The sequence below is a fragment of the Puntigrus tetrazona genome, chromosome 4 (genome assembly GCF_018831695.1).
Source record: "Puntigrus tetrazona isolate hp1 chromosome 4, ASM1883169v1, whole genome shotgun sequence".
NCBI lineage: Eukaryota > Metazoa > Chordata > Actinopteri > Cypriniformes > Cyprinidae > Puntigrus > Puntigrus tetrazona.
Window position 1 is genome coordinate 3,554,889 of NC_056702.1, and position 13,013 is coordinate 3,567,901.

The window sequence follows — 13,013 nt, forward strand, 5'->3', positions numbered from 1 at the left end:
AATAAAAAAAAAAAAAAAAAAATGAAAACAGGATAAAACAAGATCAGCTTCTTGCTTAAGGGCTAAAGTGCCTCCATAATAAGGCATATTCATCTTTTTTCAGCATTCCTCTAAAAGGCAGCTTAAACACCTGGCAGGTGGCGTATGAATGTGTCCTATAAATCATCTGTCCACCCTTCCATTGGCGTGGCAAACCTGACAGCATGGAGACAGGCTTCCTTATTTATGATTGACTGAAGTAAAACACACAACACCTGTCTGGGAAAAGGTGCTGGTAAAATTTGCCCTTCGCGTCTAATCTCAGAGCAGTTTTCTTTACCTGCCGAATAACAGTCACGATTAGAACACAGGTGGTAGAAACCAGCCAGAGATCAGCACAAAAAGCCAATTTATGCCTTAAGCATCTGAGAGATATGAAACACAGACACCTGCCTGATTCCTACACGGATGCTCCTGGCGCTCTCCTTCAATTATGTGCAGTACGGTTTATTATACACAAAATCATGCCATTGTCAAATGGAAAGGCACCTTTTGTGTGTTTTTTCTCATTCTGTTTGCTTGCGTGAGGGGTTTGTGTTAAGTTAATAAAGCACAAGAAAGGTGTTTACACACTGGTTACTGATTCAAAGCTCAGCTGAATGGGTTTCTATCTCCTCTACACAAGTAAACATAGACTGTATGTGCTTTATCACTGTGAAACTCCTCGCAATGGCACACCTTGCTCTGATTAAAATCTTTGGGAACAGATTGAAGCATGCGAGAGTCATTGATTTTAAGTGTGCACAGTACGGTCAGGGGTACGTTTCATTCTTTAGAACAATGAAGGCTATTAGACCAAAACAAGAAACAGGTGTGCAAGGGCAGAAGAGTAGAGATGGTATTAATCATTAACAAATATCAATAGCTAATTCTGAAGAGTTGTTAAGACAAACATTATCGTTACTTTTTACTTCCCATGGTTTTAATAACTAAAATCAGCCAAAATATCTTAGTCACCACATAATGAGGTGAATATGAAAAGACACTCATTTTGATCAGAATAACAGTCAACTTTAACTGTAACTAACTAGTTTTTTGATGCTCACCTGGAAATAATGTTACAAAATGTTCACTAAAGCAAGGAGTAAACTGTATATACACGTGAAGTTTTCACCTCTAAATATTTTAAATATTACACTCACAATAACAGTCTTTCATTTCCTGAATTTGAAACAAAACAAAAAAAATATTACACGAGAAAGACTTCCTGTTATGCCACCATGTTTACTTTGGCCTATTTGAACTAGCTGCTACTTTCAACTAGCTACTCTTCTACAAAGTCCTAAGTAGGACCGGCTCGCACGCTCTGATACTGTCATTACACATCTCCAACCGTAGCTCTGGCTAACCGCAGCGGCCACCGCAGACCCACCGCTGTTTGTTTTACTTTCAGATTATTAATTTACCCAGGAAAGCCTATTAAGATTAAAATCTCAGCTTTGCATGGATGACCTATTTGACATGGAAGTGCATGTTGACCGAAGAAGCAGAGCACGGAGGCCCTCGGACACAACGGAGGCTGCGGAGGAGAGCCTGGGGGAAAGCTGGCTGCAGCTGCTGGAGAAAAGTAGAATAATGATACCCTCATTAACTCCTTATCACACATACTGTTTACAGATGTAATGCAGGCTTACTTAAGGAATGAGGTACTTAATAGTGGGCTACGTACCAATTTACATCACTAAACACATTCAGCGGACTTTTAATATACATTGCACACAGCTTTTATTATAGTTATATTATAATTCATGCAGATTTTTTTTTTTTTTTTATCTCTAATTGATAAAAAAAGGCTAACTGGAATATTTGTTTTTTCATAAATTAATGTTACCATGCAGGAAACTTAAAAAAAATCATTCACTTTAAAATTTCTTAAAATTTTAAACATAATATTCTAAAATGTTTAACCTAAAATGAATAAAACTTGAATTATGCATCTCTGGGGTCATATGAAATACATACAACTTTTATGGAAATGCTGAAAAGAATCTTTTTTTAAATTAAACAGCGCATTCAAGTAAATGCATGATGTTTTTTCATTTATTTTTCCCGTGATCTTTCCTGTCATTTGTGATGTTTTTGTTTTGTTTGTTTTTTAATTAGACCGATTCATTAATGAATCATTTACATTGCTCATTATATTCATTAAATTCATTAAACTGATTCAAATAAACAATTCACTCATTAATAAAAGAGTTCTTTACACAAATGCAAGAACTGATTAAAACAGACCATATGAAGCAACATTTCCATGGCATTCTTTTAATTTTAATGAAACAAAATGACATTGATTTTTATTTTCTCCTTATCCAAACTTCAGTGGTGTTTCAAGGTTTCACTCTTCACTTCATACCAAAACGAACAGCCCAAATGTTCATATGCCAGAATGACTGTGCAAAAGACAGAAAGCTTTTATTTGATTGGCTGCCTGTTCTCAGAAACTTTTCTCAAGATGACCTGAGTGTACACAGCTCTGGTCTTAAACGAGCCTTGAACTCACTCATCTCCCGCAGTTTTAACCAGACGAGCGGTTCTCCCAAGCAACACTAAAAGTCTGCATTCCCTCTACAAAAGCCATCTCACACCACTGCGTCCATTTGGCTACCTGTCGCTGTGCCGCTTTACAGGATATTAAAGGTGAGCTATCTGATGTCTGCGACGCTGAGCCACGGCCCTTCCGAACAGAGGAAGTCAGCGAGCCGTAAGGTGTGAAGCGAGACTCCATTTACCACACTAAAGGCGTTTGGCTGGCAATATGTCGCCCGTCTCTCGGTTTAAACTCTCCTCCACGCCTCACTGCCGCCCGCCTGGCCCCGTTGCCTCTCGCCCACTCATTACCCCTTTAATTCATGCCAATATGAAGCTGAATAGTTGCGGGAATAATTAAAGAATAATTAAGGGTTTTTTAATGATTTGATTCAGTGGGCCCCTTTCACGTTAACTGCGCGCCTTGAAAGGCATTCACCTTAGATTCCCATTATTGTGACCTTGGTTTTACTTAACAGCACAGAGAGGGGATAAAAAAAAAAAGGAAAAATATATCAGCTGGGCTGTAATTAAGGGTTGGAGGGATGTAAAGGTTAACTCACACATGCATAAGTGCACACGCATACATAAACATGCACTTGCTCTCGTTTTCCTGCGCTTGCGGTCTTTGTATGTAAAATCATATTTGTAAGGGTATTCACATGCAGAAAAAGCCAAAGCCCACTCATTCTCCCACACGCGCTGGGATGAGATCAGGGACGGATTGCTGTACGTGTGTGTTGGCAGGCTCTCTGATTGCTCCATTTGCCGTGCGCGAAAGAGTGAGCATTAAAAGCCACTTCTCACGTGGTTCATCACCACTGCGAACCATTAAACCCACTGGCTTTTACTGGAGATGTNAGAGAGAGAGAGAGAGAGAGAGAGAGAAATAAAGCGGGAGGAGGGGGACAAAGTGCTAAGTTTCTTTCTCAAACAGCTGAATTTTGATTTCTGTGAGCGAGCGACTCTTGATAAATTTGTCAGATCAGCTCGGCGCAATTTATACTCGCCTAAAGCAACCTCCTCCTCCTTACTACTACTAAATCAATTCTGTTCTCTGTCGAGATCATTTATGCAACAGAAAGCCTTTTTCAGTCTTTTAGCCGTGAAAAGTAATCATACGTTCTCAATCAGGGAGGTTTCAAAGACCTGATTTCTGCCCGAACGGCGTTGTGTGAAAAGGTCGAGGGTGTGCGGGGTTTTGGGACGATGTTAAATATTTGAGAGACGTGAGAGAAATGGGCTTGTTTGTTTCTTCGTGTCTGCTCAAGGGCCGCACCTCTGGCCTCCAGGCGATATCTCAGCGAGATAGCAGAGCCAGCGCAACTAATAAACAAAAAGAGAGAGACGGGAAGAGATATGGAAAAGTCTGGCTCAGCAGCTGGGTGAGAAACATTGCCCTCGCTCTAACAGAAGCGCTCCCTGACCGCCGGCGAGTGGACGTGTAGCGACACCAGCCAAAGGAGGCGTCGCTAACACTAGTATGCTAGTAAATGCCGCTTATAAACGCCAGAGCCAAGTAACATCAAAGCCGGGAAGATATCATTCCGGGCATGCCTGTGAGGATGCAATCAAAGTTACACAAAACGCGATTACATTACACACTCTGACATCTACACTCGGGGCCTATTAAGGGGGATCACACGTGAATGTGCATTTACTGTGCCATCCAACGGCACTCTATAAAAACGCTGGCAACAGCTGTTGAAATGAAGGACGTCAGTCGGAGATTTCCGTCAATTTGGCAGGATTCTTCTATAAAACATGTATGGCTTGAACAGTCCGGACAGGAGGGAAGAAGTTTTCTTAAGGAAGTAAAGAACAAAGAGTTTTATGTCTGAGTAAATGCAGTTTTGAAAAGGTTTTCAATTCTTGTTTGTTTAGTTTGCACCCCTTGGCGCCAACTTAATATTTTTCAGTTAACGTTAAGTTTTGTTTGGAAGCCAATTTCTGAATAAAAAGGTAGATGTGACAATTTTCTTCATCAAATATTTCTCATGAATTTCATATTATAGATTACAATTCAAAAGTTTGGGGGCAAAAGTTTGTGTTTGTTTTGTTTTTTTTTTTTACTTAAAAATAGGCTCGTTTATTAACATTGATAAAATTAAAAAAAAAAAATGTTTAAGGCATTTTCTTTACCAAATCACTGAATTAGGATGATTTCTGAAGGCTCGTGTGACATTATGGGTAGTGAAAAATCAGATATCATTACATTCATATATAGAATTTTAATCAAATTAAACTGAAAAGTTTTTCTTTTTTTTTATTGCAATAATACTGTAGAATAGTTTGTTTTACTGTATTTGTAAATTATAAATTCAGCTGGTGTGAGAGTCAGATATTTTTAACTCTATGATAATTACCAGCAGAAACAGGCTTTCATAGTTTTTTGTACTACAAAAATAAATAAATATGCTTAAACAATTATGCAAAGAAATATGGTTAATTAATAATTCATTCATTAAACCAAATAATGTCCAATATCACGAAACTCCATGAAAAAGCTCTCATATCTCTCTCACACACACACACACACACACACACACACACACACACACACTTTTGCTGGGAAATTACGGCATATGGTCTAAAACACAGACCCACAGCACAGGTTTTTAAAGTACATGATGCAGTGAATAGCGTTCAGTAATATTTTGATTAGCCAATAAAACGTGTACCAATTGGCTTGGAAAAATGTACTTTTTGTGTGGTTTGTGTGGGCATGTCATGTCTGAGCAGCTCAGACATTCACAAATATTGTTTTAGGTTCTGTGTGCGGTGACTTGCGAGGCGCCCGTGTGTGTCTGTATATGTGTTACCTGTTGCAGCATAAGGGCTTGTTGCTGTTGGAGTAAAGCTTGGAGCTGAGGTGGAGAGAGGATCTGCTGCATCTGCTGAGGAGTTATCATCTGTGGGGTCATCATTGCCATGGATACAGGCACCTAATAAAAGCAGACAAACCAATAAGTGACCACATGTACGGTTGTGCGTGTTTGAATATAACAATCTGTTACAATGGGTCTGTACTCAACTAATGGGTCTGTTCAGCAAAACAATGCTAAATGCAAATTATTAACATTCATATGATAAAATAAACAAGCTTATCAACCGTTAAGATGCACGATCTGGGCCCAAAAACAAGATCACTGTGCTAAATGGTGAGCGATAAGCATGTATCCCTCATTTGAACATGATACAAAGCCATTTCTGTTTCTCTAGCATCATAAAGGAATTTTGTACTTCACTTTAATTAACTCTTTATCCTGTCATGCCAAAGAGAGTACACATAACATCAGCTCTGTTGACACAATAGAGCTCCACACTGCTTGCATTGTAAAACCCTGGCAGTTTTTCCAAAAGAGAGCGAGAAAGCGTGTTGATCAAATCTTCCCTTGAGTATGTAGTCTTTATCAGCCTGAAAGTACTTCAATAAACATAATATTATGATTCGTTATCTAGAGAATCACATCTTTGGCAAAAATAACAAACAGTCTGATAAGATAGCTATCGGCAGGAAACAACTTGCAACAGTCTGGAATTGAGAGCGCAATTTGCTAGACAAGAACGAGGCGTAAAGATGGAAGGCGTGATTCTTATCTTATGACAAATATGCAGAAAAGGAGAGAAATGGAAAGAGAGCCAGGTTCAATAATATTTTTTTTTCCTCTGCAAGCCCAGTCAGGGCCATTAGTACACTTGCCCTACCGACATTTTCAATGGCTCCACTGCAGAAAACCCCATATTAATTTTGAGCAAAACATTTCATATTAATATTTATATTTTCCACTTACCATGATGTTTTCAGTGGAAGCACATTAAGATAAATGAAAACAGTCTATACGTAATTTTTTTTTTTTCAATTCAGAAGTTAATGTATTTACACAAATGGCTTTACTGAAAAATAAAAAGCAAAAAAAACCCAACTGTTTAAGTACATTCACACAAGTCAAAGGCATAAAACACATCCAAACATGATCAACAGATGCAATGCTGACCCAGTATGGCTAGTGGCAGTACATCAGCTGTCCAGAAACTCAGTAATATTGGTCATGGTTGTTGTTACTGTTCGTGTCTCTAAGAGAGAGATGGTTTGAAAAAGCCAGAAGGCAGGCCACTAGTACCATTATATCCTTTAATGCAGTAGGACCGGCCACTCTGTGAACTTATGGGCAGCTTTTTAACGGGCCAGCAAATTTCCCCCAGTACAATTTGCGGCTGCTTCCTCGAATGCAACTAGCGATCTTCCACTGAGACACACACGCACACACAGCCGCTCTGTGGCGTTCCATTTATTTTCCTATTTACTGCTCAAGGGCCAGAACTGATCATCTCCCTGCAACTGCTCAATAAAAATAAAGCTATTTACAGGCAACGGCTGGCTTGAAGCTGACATACGAGCGCAAACTACAATCCCGCATAATACGTACATTTATCTACATTTTCCACTCAAAGGGAATCAAAAAGACAGGCATCGCCGTGACGGCTTCCCAGTCCACTGCCAGTCCGATCTGATATTTGCATTCATTTGTTTTCATGTAGCGCCTGAGCGCTCATATTTTCAGCAGTTTATCTATTCGGAGCTCGAGGGCTCGTGGGGAGGGGCGGAGGAAGGGGGGCGAGATAAGGAGAGGAAAGACGAAGAGAGAGAGCTGTCAGACGCAAATTAAATCTGTAAAGGGCTGATTTGACTTTGTAAACAAGATTGGCGGTAAATACGAACACTGGCTCTTTTTCCCGCCGGAAAGAGGGATGAAAGCTGCCGCTCGTGAGCGGTTATCGGTGACTGTCCGATACTTTATTGTAAACGTCCCTATCACAATCAAACGAGCCATCCGTATCCTTCACTATGAAGAGGGGGGAACTCTTCCCAGAATCCATGACAGAGACAAAGAGGCAAAATTATGCACTCTTTTAGCCTCTATGACTTATGCGCCACAAGACAGACGCATTTTATGGGCTGGCGTGCCACTCACCTTGATTAATTATAGGCGTGACGCAGGTGAGGCTATGTTAGACTAGCGCTTACAGCTAAAGCTAACAAGCACCGACACATTTCAGCCGATGAGATCATGCATCTGATGCCATCGAGGGCGAGCATTTCGGCCCTCTGCCAAAAGTCAGGTACAAGCCTTTGATGACTTACACCAAGGGTTAAAACATCAAGGGCCCAACAATTACAGTTTGAAAGTGAGTTTGTGCATCTAGGGAGGAAGAGGCGTCCAAAACAAAGGGAGGGCGCCATCCGAGGCAAGAGACTGCTGAAGGCCGGCCAACCGGGGAGGGCGAGATGTGCCGTGTGTGTGTCTGTGTGTGTTTGTGTGCGCAACGGGGGAGACAAAACGTGAGATAGGGCAAAAGAGGGGGCTCGCGTGGCGGGCGCTTGGCGTCACGCCAATTTGCCACGCGCGGTTGCTTGTCACTGGGAAAGAGCGAAATGAAAACCTGTAATTAATTGCTCCTCTGCATCCCATTCTCCCGCGGTGACAACCCATACATTCTATTTTATACACACGTTCATTGACATTTTCAAGTTGCAGGCGTAATAATTACCAGAGTTATAACACCTTCTATTGCGGCGCGACAGTGGGATTGACGAGCCGCCTGAATGCTGAGTTGTTAAGGTTTGACGCCATTAATTGCCCCTATAATCTAATATCACAAAGGCGGGCCATTACACACCGTGAGCGGAGCGTGCAATTCGACACTACGGTTTCAGAGCAGTGCAGGAAAACAAAAGCGCGCCATTAGGGACTTGACGGCCGCTAACAAAAGCGCAGCACAATGCGGAATTATATTTTCATTCGGCTTTGTCTCTCGCCCATAAATGATTCCCCCCGTTCATTTGCCGCTGAATAGACCCAGTAATAGAGGAGCCCGAAACCCNTTTTTTTTTTTTGCTTTCTCTCTTTAAATTAACATGCAACGGGAAAGAAAGGCAGGGGAGATATTTTGCTCGATGAGTAGAAGCAGAGCAGCAAGCACCTTGCTGTGAATTATCAGGACTGAACACTCATTTACTATATTTGAAAAACAGAGACAAAAAGCATTCTGTCTGCATGTGATGAGAGTGAATAACAAGAGAGATTTGTTGCGATGTGTTGCCAATAAAGGGCTAGAGATCATGTTCTGACCATTGGAAGAGGGCTTGGCCTATTATTGGAGTGGCTTTAAGATTACGTAGATGCATTATTCAAGAACTAAATTAATGTAGTTTAGATGAAAAGACATTATATTTCATACTAAATATTTCAAAAATGACTTAAACATATCTATATATTTATAATAAAATATTTAAAATACATAGAACTGTCAAACAAATCTCATCCAAAATAAAAGTTTGTTTACATANTATATATATCGTAATATTCACATATACCAATAATGTACAGTAGCAAGAAATTAATCTGCAAGCAATGCACACACACAGTTTTGCATTTATAGTTCAGGTAACTGGTTCAAAAAAGGCAAAGATTAGCAAAACTGGCATGGAGATTGCATCCTTAAAGAGTCCTATTCCAGTTGAGAAATTGACACTGATATAAACAGAAAGGCTAACAGACAGCTTGTTTTGCAATAAAAGAATATAATAACAGGGCTTATGCTATTATATGGCAGCCGAACCTTCAAGCCTCCACCAATCAGTTGCACGCATGTCAAGGGTCATCTGCTGAGGGTTGCTCAGGTAGAGGGTAACATACAATACGGTAAATGGAGCCCATCTATACAAGCAAAGCCTCTTTTCACACTCACCCGCAGCTTTGAGTTGTAAGTGGCAAGGCGTCTGAAAACAACTATCTTTGAGAGAGTGCATAATATATAGTGTGCATTTGATGACCACCCCCTAAAACCATCTCCACAAGCTTCTGAGACTGTCTGCTAATAAGCCAGCTTCAGTGGCACCTCTGGTGCCTCACACCACCATTAAGATTCACCAGCGCTGTCCGCATGCACCACGTAGAGCTACCCACTACTGACAGGGGTCAGCTTCAATACAGAGAGAGAGAGAGAGCAGCGGGGGAGATGGCCGTTCGCAGGGAGCGGAGCAGTAATTAGAGGGGCTATTTGAAGAGCGAGTTTAANGAGAGAGAGAGAGAGAGAGAGAGAGAGAGAAGAGGGAAGCTGAGCAGCAAGAAGAGCGATGCGTCCCAGAGGGTCATNTTTTTTTCTGTGCTTGATAAATTACAATCAGTCTTATCAACCAGCCTTCACTCTTTAAAACACAGACACAAGGACGATGATGTGAATCTCTCGTGACCTTACAGACAGACCCACGGCCAGAGCCCGACATTGTGTGGTTTATGCGGGGTCTGAACCGGAACAAGTGAGAGTGTTTCAATACCAAATCCTCCTCAGCACAATATACTGTCAGTCTGCCAAATGACTCACTTTCATTAAACTAAAACCATCCGCACTTAAAAGCATTTTTTTTCTCCCCGAGCTGTTTCACCTGTGCTCCTGGATTCAATCTGATTCCATTAGCGTGGATATATGGAACGTCTCAATGTATTCCACGATAAGTTGTAACCGTTTCTGCTCTAATGAAGTGGCCACTCAAATTATTTGTCTTTTAAAAATAGATTTGTGAGTTGTGGCACATCTTGCGAGGTAAATAATGCACGTTGCACTTAGAATAAACAAATAACTTTTTGAAAAAAATGCTTAAGATTGGCATTATGAATGGGAGGGAGATATATTGAATATTGATGACATTAGTAATGATTCATCTGTCAATATTTAATTAGACAACATCATAAACATAGCAATAATTTAAATGCACTTTTTATTTGCCCATTAAGTTTCCTCTTTCTCACCATTTCTTCACATCTTACGAGCATGAGAGCATTAAAACAGAAATGTTTTAATAGCCTCTCTGATTTAAAATGAAGTAGTAAAAAAACATTAGAATTGGAAAATGACAAAATATATATTAATAAATATTCACATAAAATGGCATACGTATGTAATTAGCAGATATATAGATAGATAGACAGATAGATAGACAGATAGATAGACAGATAGATAGATAGATAGATAGATAGATGGGCTACATCCTTTTGCTTCATCACCTTTTTTTTATTTATCCCTATTAGCATTTTCAGGATGTTTAAAAAAGGCAGCAAGTACAAAGGTATAGAGGAGATCTTCATTTTGGGAAAGGTCAACCTCCCAGTAATGAGCCGTACACTAAATTATGGTATTTAAATAAATGGATGATGATGAATGCATATCCATTCTCTAGAGGATACTTTGCCATTCCATATTACAGGGTAATTATCACATGTAGTGCCACGGTGCATACAGACGCGCACACACAGAAAGGAGCAGCAAAAAAGTGGGTGAAAGAGCCTCAAGTGAAAGCATATAAAAACATGTTACTAAACTTTGGACAGACGTGGCAAATCAGCTCCATAAAGCCGTAATTGGGACTGGCTGAGTTCTTGAAAGGCTTTTTATAGCTGGAGAGGAATAATATACTCGTCCATATAAAGGGGGAAAATCTGATAAACGGCCCTTAAAGTTGAAGAATTTAGAGAAGAGCACAAAGGTCTAGCACTTTAAAGACTGCAAGGGAACTCGGCTCAGACTTGGGAGTATGAATTACGACAGAGCAACGCTCGCGTGGAAAGGTGGCCAAAGAATCACTATGACTATGTAAAGAGTGCACCAAATCTAAAACCCTGGTTAACACGCAGGAAGAGTTTAGTTCTTCTACAAAGCTAAGATGAGAAGTCATATAACAACTAAGTGAAACAACTGGCCCTCTGTGGTGAGTGAGAAATGCGAGGATGATTAACTTGTAAAGTCTTAGTGAAGCGCACAAAGGCACAGGACGGTTCCTAAAAATGCAATGGCATGAGAAAGAGCATCTTGGACATCCTAGACTTGTTAAATGCTCCACAAAATTATAAGATGCGTCAATATTCAAATTGTATCAAATGGAATAAACCAACATTTAAATAAGTGTTATGCCCAATTAAAAAAAAATAAACAAAAACAAAGTTCTACTAGTGAATTTAGGCATCACAACATTATAATGCACAGTATAAAAGATATATTCATTTTGAGATATTTGAGAATCTCTTAATTATTAGTGTTTTTAAAGATTTATTTAGAATGTATGCTGGACAAAGAGACTTTTACACACACACACACACACACACACACAAAAGGAAATCAGAATAAATATCTAAATATCTAATACAACTATGTGATACTCATAAATCATGAGCCACAAAATGCATGATTCTGCAAAAGCTGGGGATCTGACAATAGGTGGCGCTATAAAACATGACAAATATAAACATTTAGTGTGCGTGAGCACATGTGTAATGGAGAAAGATGGAGGCTTATAAAGTTATAATGAATATATAAACACCACAGTCAGTCAATCTCAACAATCCATCTTCAAGCTCACCGGCAGACCGCGGGGACCTTGGAGTGGGAGGGATAATTGAAAAAAAATGACAAGGAGACGACTAGAGGAGACATCACACGCGGGCATCCATGCACATGCGGGACAACATTCTAGCGCTGTTTACCCCCGTCAAAAAGAATTACTCACCTCAGCGATGGAAGACTGGTAGACTGCCTAACCGCAACCCACACTCTCTAATTCTCTCTCCTACTGCACTAGGGTACCTGCAGTCTGTGCTGATGGCCATTATGATCAGTTTATTCACGGGTGCGCTCGTGAGTCTACAGCCCAAGGGCTCAAGCCGGTAAACAAGCCGTCACATCTCATTTACACTACAGCGCCATTAATCGCCTCACAAACCAATACCAAGCGCTGGGCCGAGAGGCGAGAGGGAGACTCCGGGGAGGGAGGATGGAGGTTAAGGCTGGGGTTGTGGAGGCTCAGAGGGGTCCGAGACAGGGGGCAAACAGGAAGAGAAGGGGTGGGGGAATGGTGTACACAAACAAAAATGGAAGGGACGGGGAATACCAGATATTGGGAGGGAGTTACTAAGATTGTACCACGAGAAAAAGGCTAAAAAAAAATCTGAAATGCGATGATTTCTGTAGAAACAACACATTTTGTATACAATTATATATTTAGATATTATATGCTTACAGTTGTTAGTATTTTTTATTATTATAATAATAAAAAAATTATACACATACACATATATATACACGCATATATACTTACATATATACATATATAAAACAAACTGGTAGCAGTGTTTGAGAACGTGGCTGTATGCAGTTACACATGTAAACTGTTACCTCTGTCTTTTTAACCTTTATGATCACCTTTCATCTCTACCATATCGCTACACTTTGCAACGATGCTAAACTGCTACATGCTAACTTATCTTTAATATATTTACCCTTCACCCATCAAGCTAAAGCAGAATGTGTTTATCAACACATGAACGGAGGAACAAAATGCCTCCACTGTTCCTCCAGAATAATTCTCTTCTCTTAATCCTGACAGGAGGGGC

The 13,013-nt window shown here is 40.2% G+C and overlaps 1 protein-coding gene across 1 annotated transcript in view; it reads right to left on the reverse strand.

The window, feature by feature from the left end:
* LOC122342819 (forkhead box protein P2-like) overlaps positions 1-13,013 on the reverse strand; it is a 42,462-nt gene that overhangs the window by 20,227 nt on the left and 9,222 nt on the right. The window contains exon 3 of the mRNA XM_043236952.1: positions 5,388-5,510. Within this exon, the coding sequence (XP_043092887.1) occupies positions 5,388-5,510 (123 nt within the window). The remainder of the gene's footprint in view (positions 1-5,387; positions 5,511-13,013) is intronic.